Source organism: Typha latifolia, chromosome 5, assembly GCF_019914945.1.
Source record: "Typha latifolia isolate L0001 chromosome 5, TyphaL0001v2, whole genome shotgun sequence".
NCBI classification, from domain to species: Eukaryota; Viridiplantae; Streptophyta; class Magnoliopsida; order Poales; family Typhaceae; genus Typha; species Typha latifolia.
Window position 1 is genome coordinate 11,359,551 of NC_133090.1, and position 20,084 is coordinate 11,379,634.

Consider the following 20,084-nt stretch of genomic DNA (forward strand, 5'->3'; position numbering starts at 1 on the left):
TGAAATCGGATTGTTACTGTCAAAAATCTTAAAACATTTTGGCTTTTTATTTGATTCGCATCACAGTTGTTTTTCTGTGATCAAATTTTTATTTTTTTTATTTTTTTATATTATATGGTTAAAACAGTAGAAAATAATATTATCACTATCACTACTCCTCAATGACTAGAATTTATAAAGAAATTCATAAAGAAAGGCATTTACTAACACTTAGATAAAACTATTTTAATGTCTCATTTTTTTTATTTACTGAAATTTAGATAAAATACAAGTAGTGGTTTCATGTTCTTATATAAATACAAAACTTAGCTACTAAATTACGTTAACAAATATCTTTCCTAGATACTTAGAACGGAAATGATAAGATCAAAAAGCTGTGTTATCTATCTAGCAATTGATAAGCTTGAGGCATGTATAATAGTGGATAACATTAAATCATCTAATTACCATAGTGTCTCTTACGTTTAACTTAGTCATTTGTGTTATTGATGCTTTTGACCAAAATTTCGATAAAATTTCACACGATATTCTATCTACTTTATTTTTTATTATGCTTAAATACTTGAATATTTATTATGTTTATACTTATTTTTTGTAGTTGATAAATAGAATAAGTCGGTGTAAAAAATAGAATACGTCAGTGCAAAAAAAATTATAGTTAATAAATTTCTTTGGTACAAGATGATTGACATTAAATAGTGATTAATTTGGTGCAAGATCTTCAAGTGATAATTCATGAGATTCACACCGAAGAGATGGTAATTAATGAATTATTTTAAGTGGCAGTTATTATTAAAATAATATCACCTTCTTGAAGGGACTTTAAAAATTACTTAAAACACAAGTTTAAGTAGATGAGAGTTGAATAACTTATTATGAGGTTGAAGATAAGAAAAGATAATCATACCACTAAAAAGAAAATTGAAAGTCGGTACGTGTTCAGGGCAAATATAGTGAAGTCTACAAAGGATACGAAAAATAGCACACCAGTAAAGGCATATATATTGCGGAGTTTATAAATATTTTAAGGTAGTCAACATGAGTTTATTCTTATATTATTACATGTATGTAGGAAGGAGCTACTTATCTAATAGTCTATGAATGTATATCTCAGTTAGAATATTTTCGGATAATAAACAATTTAATGCATATCATGGATTACACTAATCCGAATAGTAATATTTTTGGATAATAAGCAATTTAATGTATATCATGAATTACACTCATCTGAATATTATATACTATGTGAGTAAATTAAGTAGATATACATGTAATCCAGGAAATGATTACTATAAGACAATAGTTACATATGATACTGAAATATTTGAGGTACATTATTAATTATGAATTGCATTACTTAAAATATCAAGCAGTATTTGAAAGGTACAATGATATAAACTGGATTTTTAATACAAAAAGCACCAAATTCATGAGTAGATATATTTTTACACTTAGTGAGTGCATCTATATCATAAAAATCTTATAAACAAATAGTCAAATATATTATGAAAACTAAGATCATAGAATTTGGGGTATAAATGAGCCTCGAGCGCTTCAGCCGGGCCAAACCAAGCTCGAGCTGAGTTTGAGCCTTATAAAATTTAATATGTAAATAAAACAAAAGCCAACCAAATATTTTAACTATAAATAGAACAAAAGTCAATCAAATTGATTGTAAAATTTAAAGCTAATTAGTGATTACTAATCACACCAATTTTAAAATTTATCTTGTAAAAAGAACAAAATCCAACAAAATGAACTAAGTTAAACTATACAAAACTTTACTAAAGTCAATCAAATTACACCAATTGCAAAACTGAACATAGTACATTTATCAAAATTTGGCTCAAAGTAAATTAACATTTTGACATTCAAATCGTAAGTTTTTAACTTACTAAATATTACAATAAAAATTACATATATTTTACCAAATATTATCTACTAACATGTCAAATATTACAATTGAATTTGTTAGTCACTTATAAAATATAACTGTTCAGGACTCTTAATGCCAAAAAGAAGCTTGATCCTGCAAAAAAAAAATTGGAAGTATAATAAGTTATGGATTATTTAACTAACAAAAAAAGAAGTATATCACAAAAATCATCAAATGTAAGTTGATAATGATCAATAAGATGATCACTCAAACTAATTCATAATAAATAGAAAAACAGATGTAAAAAAATTATAATACTATGAAAATTCTAAGTCTTGACATTCTCTACAATGAACTTTGACTATAAATAAATAAGATGACAAAAATAAAGTAAATTAGCAAACTATAAAGCCACAATTAAAGATTTCTTTGAAGATATGTACCAAGAGACAGATTATGTAACGGCCCCGCCCGGCACGGGCACGTGCACGCCCACGCGCCCACACGGCACGCACGGCGCACGCGACAGGTCGGGCGGGGCCCGTCACACATAAATACTCTCCTGTATACATACAATCATGACATCATCAAATACTACCTGCTAACATATTCATGATCACATAACCCATCACCAATTAAATTATATTATTAACCAAATAAACCTGTTAACATATGAATATCTCAGTCCACAATAATATACATTAAACCACTATATAATCTGGCAGGACCCACACAGGCCACAACAAACCATCAAGATACAATTAAAACAACTAATATAATAGTACACTATGATTCGACCTGTATTATACAATTCATCGTCTAATACAACAAAGTACAAATATCAAATATTGGTACAACTCAATTCCTATATAAACTATCATGTATATTGTCTCGCATCTATAGCTCACATCATCATCGCTCTAAAATATCTTCTCAAAATATCTCAAGTCGCTATCACATACCACGTATCTGAAGAGGTTAGAAAAGAAATAAAAAGAGTCATAAGCAAAAAGCTCAGTGAATAGACTTTACCCCGAATCAGTGATGTCAAACAGAGAGTAAATCATGTACTGGATAATATGAATCAAAAAGTAGCATGATGCCATGTATGAACATGTATATATGTATCATCAATGACATATATATGAATAAAATTAATTTTCATGAATGAGCATATTATATCCTCAACTAAAAATATATCACATTATAAAATTACAATATAACATCACCGAATATAACGACATATCATGTATAATAATAATGAAACTAGTCACATCAATGATGATGCATGATGCATGCCAACCACTAGATAATCGTATATGTCAGAGTCAGATATAATTCACATATCTCTCACTATCATAATCAACCGTCTCAACTCTGAATATCATCCACCATGCTGGACTACAGTACCCGGCCCCAAACTCGATACATATCATGTCACAAGCTCATAGCATACCCTGTCATACGCTAAGAGTATCTCTGTAGATAAGTTCATACTCTGTCATACGCTAAGGGTATCTCAGAAGAAAGTAATCATACCATGCCATACGCTAAGAGTACATCAATGATAGTTGTACCCTGTCATACGCTAAGAGTACAACCGTCAGCCATCACCATACTCTGCCATACGCTAAGAGTATGTCCAGTACCAGTTCGAACCAGATACCGTTCCAGCCATCACATCATATCACATCACATCACATACACATGTACTTTTATAATTTTTTATATATAATAAATCATATGCATATATTCAGTACGACAACAAATCATGCAACTCAGGAATTTAGGTGGTAAAGAAGCCAAGAGAAAAATGATGCAATGCCGACTCTAAACATGTATCTAACACATGTATACTTTTGCTAGTTTATCACATGCATACTCATGATAGAGATTATCCCGACATAAAAACTATAACAGTATAATCATCTATATATATCACCAATGTACTCATATCTCAGATCAGCCTAATCAAATGCATGATAAAATATGTTTGACTGAAATCATCTCTAGATAAAATCATATAATCATGCTGGAGGCCAAAACATACGTGTACATAAGATATAATATATCCTAATTTGAGAAAGACGTCTAGGGGATAAGACTACTCACCATCTGATCAAAAGACACAAACCATGCATCTCTCATGTCCGTCAGGTAACCAAGTGACATTCATCGCTAGCAAGGTCCACGGGGTCTCAAATTAGGTTTAGAATCACTTTTCTTTATTTTTAATTACATAACTAGGTCTATAATATAGATATGATTCAAATATTATAATTCTAGTATTATTATAAAATGTTAGTTATAACATAAGGAGAAGAGGCATGTTTCCTTTTATATGAGAGTATTTCTAAATATATAATTATAAAATAAAATAAAAGGCTAAATAAGTATAGACAAGATCTAATTATAACTAATTTTATAATTCATACACTATCTTGATTAATTAGGGACAATGCAGTCTTTACTCGATAAAATAATAAATAAACAACTAAATAAGCTTAGTATTTTATTTGTTGCAGAATAATCATAAAATTAATAGAAATACTTAAAATATGTATGATGAGGGTATTAGAATATAAATCTAATAATTATAATTTACAAATCTATCTATTAATCTAATAGATATATAAATAAATAAATAAATATAAGTATTTACCTATATTTATACCTAATTAATCATTAATTATAAAATTATCATTAATAAAATTATATTGAAGAATATATAATATTATTAAAATAGTTAATGTCTTAATAATCTATTTGCATTAATTAAGAATAAAAATACCTAAATAAATAACATAACTAAAATAATTAATTAATAAATAAATTAAATCTGCCATAAGTGCTGGGCTCAGCCCAGCATTGTGCAGAGAAGAAAAAAGAAGAAGTAGAAGCCGAGGAGGAAGAAGAAAAAGAAAGAAAGCAGAAGAAGAAGAATGGAGGAGAAGGAGAAGAATAAGAGGGGGACGGGAGCTGAGGGAAAAGAAAGGAAGAAGAGATAGAAATAAGAAATAGGAAGAAGAAAGAGGAAGAAGTAGAAGAAGAAGAAGAAGAAAAGAGAAGAGGAAAAGAAGAAAGAGAGAAGGTGAGAGAGGAGCTTGCGGACCCGGGCCGGCGGGGAGGGCACTGGCCACTAGCTGGCCTCTCACCGGTGGCTCGGCTCCGACGAGCTCAGGCAAGAGAGAGAGAGAGAGAGAGAGAGAGAGAGAGAGAGAGAGAGAGAGAGAGAGAGAGAGAGAGAGAGAGAGAGAGAGAGAGAGAGCTTCTCACTGGTGGCGGCGGCTTCGAGAAGGTGGCGGCGGGCCGACGTCGGCGACGAGGAGTGCGAAAGATAGTGGAGTGAGAGAGAGACCGAGAGAGATAAATAGATAGAGAAAGAGAGAGAAAGAGAGAGAGAGAGAGAAGGCGGTGGAGGGGGTTGCGGCGGCGCCGGGGCCCGCCGCGGCCAGCTGGCCGCAGCCCGTTGGCTACGGCAGCGGCAGCGGGCACGTGGCGCCCCCACCACGCAAGCTGCATGCGCAGCTTGCATGGGCACGAGGCCGGGTCGTGTCGTGACCATAATTTTTTTTTTTTTTTTTTGGTTTGGGTCGTTACAGATTATATCGGCATGGTAATTGACCTACAGTGATAACAATTTTAATATGCCTTGTAGATAGTTAATGTGAAATTAGAATATTTGAGTAACAAATAAGTACATTGAGTATATATGCAAATTGAGCAATAATATCGCCATGTTAGCAGCACATTGAACGTAAATTATAAATTAAGCTCATTGAATACAAATACAGTAATATCATTTATGACACTTGAATATGAAATTGCAGCACATTGAATATAAATATAATGTCAACGGTAATATCACCATGTGAATAACAGTGTTGTTCTCAAAATTGTAGCACATTGAACATAACTTATAAATTGAGCAAATGAAAAAAGTTGTACAAATAAAAAGGCTATAAAAATAGAAAAAGACGTACAACGTATGATACTCGAATATCAAACTATATCTAGAATCTTACTAAACACATTTTCTCCTAAAAAAAATAAGATTATAAAAATAGAGTTAGCAATCGTTTATAAAAGTATAAAATAGGAAACATATATTATGAGAACTATACTACACATACCTTAGAGAAGCTGATTTATTTTTTCTATGATTCTCTAATCCAATTCTCTTTACATATCAAGGCCTCAACTATCTCTAGAGATAAAGAGCTTCGAAAATAATTTAGAACCGTACTGTTAGCGCTAAAAGCTAATTAAAAGGCAATAGTAGTAATAAAAACTGAAAGGATATCTCGAGCTATTTTAAACTTTGACGTGTTAGTTTTCACCGTTCTAGAGTATCAAACTTGTCAATGAAACTCATAGTTTACTCTTCTAAGTATATTTCTAATTTAAATTTTAAAAGTTCAATTGCATTTGTTGATTCAAAAAAAATTATTCTTCCCTTGACCCTCTAATTCTTGAACATCACCAATCAAATCATCACTCTTATCAAGTTAGTATACATTATTCATTTCATTTATTGCACTTGATGTATTTTCAAGTTCATATGAATCAAAAATATTATACAACACTCTATAGGTCTTTTAGATATTTTTTGGGGCTCATGAAATATAATATATTTTTTACAAAATAAAATTAACAAGCTTTATTTTCAATCGGGGATCTAATATTGCACCCATTGCCAACAATATATATCACATTCTCCTTAATACTTATCAAATTTATTCTCATTTTTATAGCCATATTCTTCAAAAAGTAGAATTCAGTTTCAGATCCTCTATTTAAATTTTTTTTTCACTTTCCATAAATCAATCATAAAATTTCTCGAGATAACTTGAGTAACATTATAAAATTTCTTTAGAAATTTACAAACTTTTACAGCTTTAAATGGATCATTTTCTAAACATAGTCATTTATAATTTGCATCTCTCATTGTATATTGTTCAAAAATATTTTTATATACAAAAGTATGCTCTAACATAATATATGTAGAATTCCAAGGAGTTGCAACATTTAAAGCTAAACTCTTAGAAATATGGACAAATAGTTGTCTTGCAATTTAATCAAAATTATACATACGCGAAGAACTTTTTTTTAAGTAAATAACACTATATATATAACACTTTCAATGACATTTTGAATAACATAGATTTTATCTTGAACAATTAAATTTAAAATATGAGTGCAATATCTAACATGAAAAATAAACTGATTGAAACATAACTTTCCTCTAACTTAAAAGTTATTCATAATAGTCTTAGCATCAACACCATTACTAGAGGTATTGTCTAAGATAATAGTTAATACTTTATCCTCTATCCCACAAATAATTAAACAATCAATAATAGCATATGAAATAACAACTTTAGTGTGTAGAGGTTTTAATTGACAGAAATTGATAATGTGTTTTTGCAAAGTCCAGTTAGAATCAACAAAGTAAGCAGTCAAAGATATATACCCAATATTTTAATTTGAGGTCTACAAATCAGAACTCAAACTAATTTTATTAGTTCATTTCAAAAATAATTTTACTTCTTCTTTTTTAGATTCATAAAGACATCACTCTTCAATTGTGTTTTTTGATATCCTAATAAAACAGTTTTGAGATAATTTTCTTTCATAATTAAAGCCCTTATAACACTCATGAAAAAGCAAAATGAATTATTTTTTGTCTTTTGCCTAACAAATTAGTGCAAAATTTTATATATTTTTATGTGTGAGGTGGTGTATTGCTTAAGAATATTAAATATTGACGGACAAATGTTACACCGATACTTTTCTACTTCTTTTTCATTTTCTTTTACCTTAATCTGCTTGACATACAGCCGCACATCCAAAGTTCTACTGGTCTTTTTTTTTACTATTACTTTCTTTTTCCTTATTGGTTTCATTACACTTTCCATCGATATCAATTTTAATAGTTTCATTTTCACTAACATCTACATAAAAAAATAAAAACATAAGTACTACTTAAATTCTTGTAATATTTAATTAGTACAAAACAAAAATAAATGCTAATAGGCTAAGTATATAGTAGAAGTAGGATGAGTAACTGTCTCAAATTATCGGATTTATCAAACAAGTAAATATATTTACCAAGTCAGAAACACAAAGTCTTCTGTTTTACATGCAACAATAAAGAAAAAAAAATACCAATCAAGTAAGATATAATCATCTTTAACACAATTTAATACAATTGAAGATGTAATAGACCCTCACTTGAATATCTTTATATTAAAATAAATAATTATTGACATCTTTAGACTAAAATAATAGTTTATTGAACATCTTTAGACTAAGATAAATGATTAGCTAAATAATGATCTAATTTGTAAATCAGTGAGCACATTAAGATATAAATAATAATATTAATTAATACTTAAGAATACCTCTTGCCGCGATGGAGGAGGAGGACAAGGACGGATTCAGTGTCACTGTTATCCGCCCGCATCCGACCCGATAACATCTCTACTTGTGAGCTTGGCAAGCCACGACGTTTAACGTCTCTCTGAGACTCTGACGATCGCGATCCTGATATCGTTGAGAGCTCCGATTTCTCAAATTAGGGCTTCTTTCCGGGCTCAGATCTCCGGCATTAATTGCGGTATGCTTTGATTCCTGTCACCTACGAGTCTTTTTCCCTCTGGTTACTTTCTCGATCTTATACCTGTTTGTAGCGTTTGAGCAAATGATTGTGGACACCAAGAGTGTATTCTACTAAGCCCTAGAAAGTTCTGTTTTACGAAATTAAACTATAATTTTGAAGAAATAAAAAGCAATTTTCTTTCATCTCATTTAGGGATTTAGGTTTTCTTTAATACGCTTATTTGAAACGCAACCATGGCGGTGTGTTTGACCTCAAAAGATATTATTTTGCAGCTATTTTGGTCGTGTACTGATTTAGGAACGGAGTGGGTAGCCGATCAAGGAAGTAAAAATGGCTCATTCTGGGAGTAATGTAAGTATTTTGGTTTGAATCAGTTTTTTTTTCTTGATTGCATATTGGTGTATTTAGTTAGCCTCACATGCTGCTTCTTTGTTTGTGTGTTTAGGCTGGTGGTGTTGACAACACCTTTAGAAGGAAATGGAACAAGGAAGAGTTCTTGGAACGAGCCCGAGAGCGAGAGAAGGAAGAGAAGGTAAATTCACATTCCAGAGTTGATGGTTTTTTGTTCTTCTGGTTACTTTTTTAACTGACTTTTGTTGTGTTGGTTTTGTAGGATGAGGGCCGATTCAAATCTAAGGGTATGGTGATGAATGTCCCAATTCTCTTGACATATTTTTTATTTTGTGATTAGAAGGCCATATCGATTTCCTTTTTCATGCTTCCTTTGTTGGTGTTGGTGTTGATAGATAAAACTTCTCCTGTCCAACGGAAGCCCTTGAAGCACCGGGACTATGAAGTCGACCTTGAGTCACGACTAGGCAAGACTCAGGTTTGTTGGAATATAGCTGTTTCTTTAAGATTTTTATCTTTCAAGTCCAATTTGGTATTGCTCAAGTAGTTCCTCTGGAACATGTCTGGTTATTTCTATATGTTCATTTTGTATTTACTGTTATCTTCTTATCTGCAATTCTGCTAACAGAGGATCTAGGAGAACTTGCATCATCAAAGCTTCAACGCTTATTGCAATATAAAAGTATTTCTTCACTGATGTAGAATAGTGAATAACTTTGATCTTGCTCATTAATGTACATTCTAGATTCTTATATTTCTTTATTTTGTGTTGCAGGTGGTCACCCCAATTGCTCCACTTAGCCAGCAGGTTTGTACCTTTGATCATTGTTAAGGAGGAGTTCTACTATGGTGGTATGGTTTTGAATTATCATTAGATGAATACAACTAGATTTCCATATTTCTTATCAAATGAAGTAGATCCCTACCTTCCTTCTTATGCATTAGCTAGATTTTAACTTGCACAACTGGTGATTTTCTCAAATGTCAAATCTCTTTATCACCAGATATCTCAGAACTTTTTTTCTAGAACATGGTATAAAGTTGAGGAAAAAGTTGTGAGAAAGTGTAATTATGCTATCCTGTCTGCCTTTCGTTCTTCATGGGCATTTAGGTATCATTCAGGGACATGATTAAAGTCACATTCCCAGCAGACTAGCAATACAGTTATACTGATGGGCGATGGCAACTAGTAGGTAGTGCTACTAACAAGTGTAATTCTGGGCTTTCATAGTCTTTCGCATGCAAAAAAGTGAGCATATCCCTATATATATGTGTGTCGAAGTTTGAGGTGAACTGTTCTGATGGAGATCGTATTTTCATATCCCTCCTGTAGGCAATAGGCTGACATGTATGCGAGGGTCCATGGTTTACTGGGAAAAAACAGGGATAAACTGTTATTCTGTGATTTTCAATATAATAAGATTCTATTACCAATAATGCCTAAGAGTCATGATCCTCCTACTGTCTGCATTTTCCTTACTTTGCTTGTTCTATTTAGATTCAAGTTACTTTGTGGTACCTAGACTAAAACAACCAGCTGGAAATTACCACTTCTAACCTCTAGGCCTTCACTACTAGAAATTTTGGCCGTTCGCTGACATGGCAAAGGAAATCATCCTTTTTCTCGAGTAGTTTGTGTACTCTTTCCAAGTGCTAGGTCCTTTGGAGATATATGGTGTGATGTCTTTAAAAAAATCATATTCTTGCTTCTCCGAGTATATCTTTTTTAAACAGAAATTGAGGATAAAATGCAAGACAATTATTATAATTTGTGGTGACATTTTTGTCTTTGCAGGCTGGATATTACTGTTCAGTTTGTGAGTGTGTGGTCAAAGATTCAGCTAATTATCTTGACCACATAAATGGAAAGAAACGTAAGTGTTCCCAAAATTGTAGTTTTATTATTTTGAGCATATCATTATTTAAAATTAAACTAATGCTTTGTTTATTTGGATGACACACAGATCAGCGAGCTTTGGGTATGTCTATGCGGGTGGAGAGGGCATCTCTTGAACAGGTATTATTGCCAACTAATCTTAACCAGAAAACTTCCTTGTGCATCGACTTGCTTAAATTTCTTATAATAGTGGTTTTGTGTAACATACCAAATACTGCATTATTACATTTTACTTGCACAAAAGGGGTAACGAGCTGTATGGGAGAAGTTTATTTTGACATATATTTATCCATTGACTTATTGAGTGATCAACAAGCCATTTACACTTTGAACATCCCAATATGTTACTTGTTACAACCCAAGCAGGAATCCATGTCAAACTCATTTATGTGATAATATTGCTGGAATTCACTATATATTGTGGTGCTTGATTTCTTCACCATGCTTGAAATAAAATCACTCTTTTCTGCTTTTAGAAAATATGGACCTTGCTAAGTACAGTATTTCATGGGCAAAAAGTGATGTTCTTAATTTCTTATATGATTTTGCAGAAAAAATTAGGTACATTAGTAACTTGATATTTTTGGCTTTCATAAAGTTCCACTTTATGGCACATCATACATTATATAGTAATATTATTGTTAAAATAATCTTACTCTGCAGGTTCAACAAAGGTTCGAAGTGCTTAAGAAGCGGAAAGTTCCAGGTAGCTTCACTGAGCAAGGTAAGGAAATTTATGACCTCTTAAAATCTCAGCATGATATAATAATTGTTAGTTAAAAACATTTACCATGTTATTCGGCCTGATATAACATCACTGTAATCTTCAAAACAAGAAGAGTATGTTTCTGCTCTCATATGACATAAGGATATGTTCTTACTGCTTCAGATTTAGATGAGAGGATACTGAAACAACAGCAAGAGGAGGAAGAGCGAAAGCGTCAACGCCGAGAGAGAAAGAAGGAGAAGAGGGTGAGTACTGCTGCCACTGCTTTTTTTTGTAGATGTCATAACTTGGCGCTACAGAGTGGTATGGGCCAATTGGATCCAATAAATTCTGATAATAATCTACCATCACACTATACACACAACTAAGATTACTTTTAGGCTTGAAGAACTCTGTACTGTAATGTCTCACAATGCAAAGCAGGAGCACAATCTCTGTTGCTTTAATATTACCAAAATTTTTTATCATACCATTAAAACTTTCTAAGATAAATTGTGTATATAGTTTGTGACTTTTGTCTGCAAGACGTAAGTGGATTTGCCATTACTTGCTGATGTTGTATTGGGATTAATTCTGTAGCTTAAATTGTGAAGTTTGTCTCACCGGTTCCATGCATCAATTAAATGTTGCTTGCAATACTTTACCATTCAATACATGCATTGGACTCTGCGAAAATACACTTCCTTGCTGCTTTATGTCTACCATCATTTCTTCCTAATCTTGGTTTTTTTCCCTATCTTGTTTGCAATTAATTACTTAATAGTATAATCTTGGTCACTAACAACTTGGAGATTTTGGCTCAGAAAGAGAAGGCTGCAGAAGATGAACCAGAGGATGTCGATCCTGACGTTGCTGCCATGATGGGATTTGGAGGTTTCCGGTCATCAAAGAAATGACAACTGGCTAGTTTCTTTCTTTTCCTGGCTGTAGCAATCATTGCTTTAAATCTTATGAGAATTCATGTAGAGAAGGGTGATATATTTAGCACTGGTTAAAGTTGTAGGTAAAATGAATTTTTTGACCATGCAGAGCTGAAGGCTTGCTGATTTAGGCTTTCAGAGTTGAAGTTCCACCCTGTAATATGCGATTTGAATCGTCTTATGATAATCCTTGAGCAATCAGTCAATTGTCATATTTCAGAGCAGTAAAGTGGCTCAACTTGATAACCCAAATTAAATCACTGCTCAACTTGATAACTCAAATTAAATCACTGATTTATCCTGAAGGTGAAACCTCTTGCTGTACAAAATGAACTCGACCGATCTCTCTTGAAGGAAGAAGGGGTTTAGCAAGTGATTGTGGGTGACTGGTGTAATGTCATTGTAATAAGCATATTTCCACCAAGTTTGTGGTATCATGTCAGTCCAGTCGAATAGATGGGTTTCAACCTTTAAATAAAGAGCAAAATATTCCTAATAATTTCCAGATACTAGTTTATTTTTGTACTTCTAAATATATGAATATTTGTAGGGAGACGGATTTGTTAATCTTTAATGTTCATTGTTCGTTACTTTGTTTAATTACCTCAAACCTTTTGATTTTAATCTGTTTCCTCCACTGAAAGCTGTGGTGGTAGAGAAGGTATGGATACAATTGACTGAAAAATTCCACGTAGAAGAAAAGGTATCAAAATATAGACAAAAAATATTTAACGATGTAAAGAATATGTGCTAATTTGCCTAAAGAAACTTGTAACAGCGACAACCTTATCCCTACAAATCCTGTATGGATATTTTTTTGGCATCTTATTCAAAATCCATTATCCAAAGCATCATTGCGAGCAAGGACACTGTGTAGCTCCAATTGAACCAAGAAAAGGAAAAGTATTACAGTATGATCACATTTAAAGAAGAGATGCTTGGCATATCCATTCTGCAGTAAACAAAATGGGGACACTTTACTTGAGGAGGATATCTTTTGTATACAAGAACATAACCTTTAATTTCACAAGCTGAACACAAAACTGGGTCACTATACTATTTCAGAGGTATCGCCTTAGTCAGCATTTGCCAGATTCTCTTCGTTTACATCAAAAGCTTTCCTTGCCTGCTTAAGCTCTTCGTTCATGGATAGCAATTCAGTGCAACGGCGGAGCTTTGGTTTATCCTACTCAACAAAACACAGATACAAGAAATAATCTTGAGTGGATGTATGTAAAACATCTGAAAATAGTTTGGAGTCGGCCAAAGATATTCTAGAATAAACACATACAAGTATTTAGCACAATATTTTTCTTGATACCACTGATGAAAGCTAAATAAAAATATGCCATTCAAGTAACCTTACAGTTGATTTATACATATGACTATATTGATATTTTTAAAGGGCATTCTAGGCATGATATGGATAACTCCCATAATCCTATTGGTATATAATGATAACTGCCCCAAGTATTTATCTACAATATATTATTGCAATACTAGAAACCATAGTATTTATAGAAGGTTTATGATCATGAATTTTAGTGGGCTCTGTTCCCTTGGTACAGTAGGCGATATGTTGCAGATGGTGCTTTGGCAAAATAACTTGAGAAGACAAAAGGAACCACCTTATCATCTATGGAATATTCACTTGATAGCTTGAAAAATGTTTATACGATTTCTTTGGACATTTCTATCAAGAAGAAAAAAAAGTAGATCTTAGGCCATCACTAATTTCTACCTAGCCTTAGTGGGTATGCATGCTCTACTAATAAAGGATATCTTATGCTGTGTGTTGCTTAGGTGGCACCAATATATGAAGTTCAAAAGTTCAGAACCATATCATAAGAACAATGAGCAAGTCAATGTATGCAGAATCTTATAAAGTACATCTTGCTAGCATAAAGTTTGAGAAAATTTTTATGGCATGGTTCAAATGGTAAATAAACTAAAATCTGATATGCATTATCATGATAAGATGATGAGAATCAAGTTCAAAGATGAAGGTAAAGTATTCCATGAGTGACCCGGTGAAGGACATATTGATCAAGCATTTAATAGAAAGTAGAAACATCAATGTGCTATATACCTTACGAATTAGATACAAGAAATCTTCAGTCAAGAGTTTCCCCCTCTTTGATGCAACATTTTGAGCTTTATGCACCTGCCAGAAGTTCAAACATTCAAAAGAGATAAATCACAAGCATAATTCACTAGAGTTAGAAACTATTACTATTATTAACACATAAAAAGAGGAGTACAATAAGAAAAATGTTAATGAATGCGCATAAAAAAGGGTGATGGGTGTGTTTAGTTTGACCTCGTCAACAATTTGCTATATTAGAAATAGCAGTGTCACTTATCTAGCTAAAACCACATGTTTTCTGTGATACTGAGTTAAATTAGGTAATTTAGCCCATCTTTTATTTAGAATGTCAGATGTAACTTTTCATTTTCAAGGTAATTAAAGTTAGATGAACCACACTTACCATATCAGTGATATATTCAACAGCAATGTCCTCCACTAGTGCAACAGTCTCCGGAAGTGGCTACAAAATCAACAAGAGTGGTTACGTCACTATTAATTTCAGAAGCCGATCTGATGATCATTTCAAAAGTTGAGACATAATTCAAATAGGGTGTAATCAAGCCGAGCTTGATCGAGCTTGATCGAGCTTAACTCTGATCAAGATTGAATTGAAAACAATTTCGAGCATAAATTTGTGATCAAGCTTGAGTTAAAATTATTTCAATTCGAGCCAATTTCGAGCTCGAGTCAAACTTGAGCCTAAACGAGCCGATCAGTAAGCAATTTCAAGTTTTAATCATTGAATCTAGCTTTATATAAAGCCTAATTGAACTATAAAATATAAACATTACAAAAATATAAAGTAATATAAATATTTATGTATTTGGAAAAGATATGATATGAATAGAATTCAGAACTAAACTTTACAAGATCAAAATACATAACAATATATTAAAGCAAGTTTTAAAACATAACAAAAGTATAATTTAGTATAGAAATATAACTCATAAGATTTGAGCTCGACTCGATAGCGCGTGGGCTAAATGGGTGAAGAGGATTTCGGTGAGTGGTGACCAGTGAAGAATCGCACCCCATGGTGAATCTAACTCTTCAATCAAAATTCTCTCCTTGATCAAAACCCTCACCTCAAAAGAGACCGATTTGACCCTGAAAAAGCATGCCAAAAGGATACTTGAAAAGATGAAATTTTACCTCATTTAGAAGATTCTGATAATTAGCAGGAAGGATATTCATATACTTAGAGGCCATAAGAAACCCCATAAAACACATTGTGAACACCATAGCAATAAGTAGGATACCATACTTTAGTGTGGTCAAGATGGAGTCTCCTCCGCCTCCTTGTCCCTCTATTATGACAGACAATAGAGACTTCTCCATTATCATCATCATAACCCCAAAGACAAACAATAAAATTCTGCACTATGACCCGCTCCAATAAGGTTAATAGAGATAGCAGGAAATTGAGAACTAAAACTACCAAAATATAAGGGAAATTTTTTTTTCTCCAAACCCAAGCCCCAGAAAAACCAAAGGAGAGCACTAGAATTGAACTCATTGATCTCATGACGGAGGAAGACACCACCAATTCAGCCTTCATTGACCAAGATCGCCATGGCGACAAAGGGCCACCATTGGATGAGATCCCGATCTCAGCAAGGGAGGTGATGACATGGGTTTCGAAGGAAGAGGAGGAGGGCGAGGGAAAGGAGCAAATGAGTTTCAAAGGAAGACGAGCATGGGAGGTGATGGCATGGGTTTCACCGTTTTGTTTTTCGATGGTAAACAGTGGTTAAGAGGGTTTGGCCAATGGGAACTTTGGGAAATGAAGGTGCAGGCTAGGGTTTTATTTACTTATACACATCAAACTAACCGTTGGATCTAACATCCAACGATTCTAAACATGTTATATATATATTATATGAGCCTAATCGAACCGAGCTTGAGTGAGACAGTGCTGGTTCAACTCAGCTCGATAGTATTTTCGAGCCTAATATATCAACTTGGCTCGTTTAGAGCTCAAGCCGAGCCCATGGGATTTTTTGATAGCCTTACGTCCAAGGAGCCCTCAAGACCCTATAGTTCTTACTTCTCTTGAGCTATACTTAGGTTGCTTGTTATATGTTAAGGTTGTCAAAGGTGAGCAGCCTAGGTCCCTCGTGATTCCTTGGGCATTTGGATAGTTTTGTCCCTAAAAACTAGTGTTTTGTATGTATCTATTCATGGCAGCTATCACCTTCCTGGATGTTCAACTAAGCACCAGGCCTCTTTTCACGCAGGCAGCTACTTGTCTTTTAGTATATAAACCATGGAATCATGGATCCTATATATGTGATTATGACAATATTTCCATGGATTTGTGAAGCAGTATATTTAGTACATAGAGATCATCTAAAAACTGACTAATTAATATTTTCTCCTTTGACCTATAGGGATTATAAGATGATAAAAGTAATTGTTCAGAGCAAGGTTTCAAGTATCGGAATCGGAATCAAGATCGGCTGTCTGAAAAAACGATACGTATCGGCTGTATCGACAATATCGACCGTCCGTATTGACCTGTATTTTAAAATAATTTTTAAAATACAGAATTTTTTTAAATTTTTTAGAAAAATAATAATAAGATATGAATATAAATTATTCATATATAAAGTCTAAAAACTAAAAAATAAATACTATTTTCTCAATTTCTATTTTCCCCCCTTTCTACCACTCACACTCTCTCTCTCCCACACAAATTAAAAAGAATTCTTACCTTCTCTTCACTAATTCTTTTTTTTATCAAACTCTCTCTTATTAAACTTTCTCCCACTAACTCTTTCTTATCAAGCTCTCTCCCTAATTAACTATCTCTCCTACTAACTTTCTCCCTTAAAAACTCTCCCTCTCTCTCACCGATTACCATTTCTTTCTCTCTTTAACATAGTTTTTAATTTTTGTTTTCTCTCCATGTCTCTCTCTCTCTCTTCTTCCCTCTCCCTCTTACTGTTGTAATCCACAAACTCTATCTCTTTCTCCCTCTCTCTTTTTCCCTCTCTTTCCCTCTCTCTTGCTCAGTTGCTCCATCTCTCTCTCTCTTCCTCCCTCTCTTTCCCCCTCTTTCTCTCTCTCTTTCCCCTTTCTTTCTCTCTTATCCATGCTCGTCTCGGGCGGGATCGGCCAATCCTGACCTGAAACAAATCGGGTATCGGCCGATCCGGCCAATATCCGACCGAAACCAATCATTGGTTTCGGCCAGGATTGGGATCTGCCGAAACTAGGAACCATGGTTCGAGTTTGGACTTTCAGATGCAGCGTTAACATTTATTGGCACTCTTCGGTACAAATATTACCATCACTTTAGTTGTGTTATTGGCTTTCTAAGTTATTGACATTCCTCTATATAACTATTCATTCGCTATTCAAATCATAAGCTTGCCAATCCTAGGCGTACTCGTGATTATTTTCTTTTCATGTACTTTAGACACATACATGACTGACTTGGCACTCCACCTAGGGCTTGAAGAAGTTCACCACCTTGAGCTGGTTGACAACCTTGATCTACAACTTCTTACCTTCCCTCATATATATATATACAAACAGACGGACCAACCTTTCCCTGTCATCTCAATATCTCTCCCTCCACTTCCCACTCCCCCACCCCCACCCTCTCCCTATCTATCAATTTGTCTGTCTGTCACTTCCTCCTCTCTCTTGTTGCTCTCGTGCTCACATGCGTGTGCACACACAAAAACAAAGCTTGCCACTGACAATTAAAATAATGGAAAAATGGGTAGTTCTCGCACAAGGTTATTCAAAGTATCAAACAACACACACACACACACACACACACACACACACTTTTACATGCTATAATTCATTCAAAATTTGACAAGAAACAAGATGCTTGAAATGGACAATCCTCTTGTCAAGTAAAAGATGATAAAAGGTGCTAAGAACAGATAATAAACTTCACAAAGTACTCTCAACCAGCATAGGAATTACATGCCTGTATTTATGCAGCATACCTACTGGATGAAAACCATCTTTATTTAAACAAAGAAACATGTAACAATGGGCAGTAATGAACAATACATTTATTAGGCAGAAGTGACTCTGCTTCCCAGAATCTGTTTGTCTGAAAAAGGCTTGTGCACAAAGGAAAGGTGATAATAAGACATTAATCTATGAACGTTTTTATCATTTTCATTGAACTTGTTTCCAAATTGATAAACCAAAAGAGAAGTAGCAGCTCTAACAATTCAAACAACCTCTAAAAAAGTTTATCATGATCGTGCTTGTTAGTCCAACAAAATTAAAGGCAACTAGATTCAGTCAGCAAACAGAAAAGGGAGAAGTATCACTCCCCCATATATCATAATTCTACGAGTAGTATAATGAAGAATGTACTTCCAGAACCAAACCCTGAATTCTCCTAATTTCTGAACACTGAATTCCTTGTATATTTCTATTTGGTAATAAATGACGATAATTAACCTAGAGGTTCAAACTGGAAAAATCCTTTCTTTATATAACAGGAAATTTGGAAACTTGTGTAACACTGTTAAACGAAGAGAAATTAGGTAGAAAAGTAGTTGATGAGATGCAACAATTAAAAACTTACATTCGGATCATCCCCAAAGCCATACATCATATGTTGCACTGCAGCAAATAAAGAGGGTGATTCGTAAAAATGTTGAGCACCACACAAATATTTCATATGTTGCAACATGAATGTAAAGCTCGTATTATATAATCCACCGAACCATACCCTAAAACCCTTAACAACCCGACCCAAAAAGAAAAGGGGAAAGCAGTATATAAGGAGGAAGCCTAAATTGAAAAGAAGAAAGAAGTTAATGAAAAAGCATAATTTAGCATTAACACAGCTATATTTAAATGTACTGTTTAGTTTCTTGATGCTAATATAATTCTTAGAAACAGATGTATCTGAGATAAAAATAAATAAATATAATATATATCCATAGCAAATAAAATCAGAAGAAAAATGCTATCAAATTTAACCTCTCCTCTAAAAAGAACCGACGATACGATGTCAAGAAAAATAAACTTACGATCTTTCTGGAAGACACCGCGCTTGCGCTTAAAAGAAGAAGAATCGTTGGGCTGCGACAATCCTACCTTCGTCTTCCCCGATGCACCCGAAGATGAATTATGCATTGCCTAATTTCCAGAAAGAAACATTTTTTCAAGCAAAGCATGTATTACATCATTACATCTACTTCTTGGAGAAATAGTTGCATCAAGTATGTTAAATGCTAGGTTTTGGCAGGAAATAGGATCTAGGGTTTTGATCAAAATAGGATGAGATTTTAGGAAGGGAGGAGTAAGCTCTTACGTTCCTTTGCTAATGGTGCTCCAGAGGTAGCGAGTCGAGCGGTGAAATTCTCTTTCTTGTTTTATTTCGGAAATTTGATATAGCCAACAATAGGTTTCATCTTATTTGGGTTCGAATTTTTTACTCTCTTTTTTAAATGAAAAGTTATTGTTAACGCATAGTAAAACCCTAGACTTAGGAGTGAAAAGTTTTTTTTTTTTTTTTTTTTGAAGTAAAGAGCTGGGTTCAGCTATTTATTAATTTTCCGCCGCCACGTGTCGGTGTCGGCGGTTAAAACCTTACAAAGTTCCGGTGGAGCGTCGCTTA

The 20,084-nt window shown here is 33.6% G+C and overlaps 2 protein-coding genes across 3 annotated transcripts; one reads left to right on the plus strand and one right to left on the minus strand.

Annotated features, from left to right (window-relative positions):
- Positions 1–8,381: 8,381 nt before the first annotated feature.
- On the plus strand, positions 8,382–12,605 carry LOC140789262 (uncharacterized). Of its 2 annotated transcripts, XM_073138890.1 has the most exons (12): positions 8,392–8,495; positions 8,771–8,849; positions 8,944–9,030; positions 9,112–9,136; positions 9,245–9,327; positions 9,625–9,657; positions 10,645–10,723; positions 10,814–10,866; positions 11,410–11,470; positions 11,636–11,718; positions 12,277–12,375; positions 12,503–12,605. In XM_073138890.1, exons 2-11 carry the CDS (start codon positions 8,829–8,831, stop codon positions 12,367–12,369), a joined length of 618 nt encoding a protein of 205 aa, XP_072994991.1. In that variant the 5' UTR covers positions 8,392–8,495; positions 8,771–8,828; the 3' UTR covers positions 12,370–12,375; positions 12,503–12,605. The 2 variants fall into 2 exon arrangements, with proteins under 2 accessions (XP_072994990.1, XP_072994991.1); XM_073138889.1 differs by having other exon boundaries at positions 8,382–8,495; positions 12,277–12,605.
- Positions 12,606–13,179: 574 nt separating this feature from the next.
- LOC140789950 (transcription initiation factor TFIID subunit 13) lies at positions 13,180–19,879 on the minus strand. Its single transcript, XM_073139876.1, has 6 exons — positions 19,779–19,879; positions 19,495–19,603; positions 19,044–19,081; positions 14,883–14,942; positions 14,483–14,557; positions 13,180–13,579 (listed from the first exon to the last, which is right to left on the minus strand). The coding sequence occupies exons 2-6, from the start codon at positions 19,598–19,600 to the stop codon at positions 13,469–13,471; spliced, it is 390 nt and encodes a 129-aa protein (XP_072995977.1). The 5' UTR covers positions 19,601–19,603; positions 19,779–19,879; the 3' UTR covers positions 13,180–13,468.
- Positions 19,880–20,084: the final 205 nt, after the last annotated feature.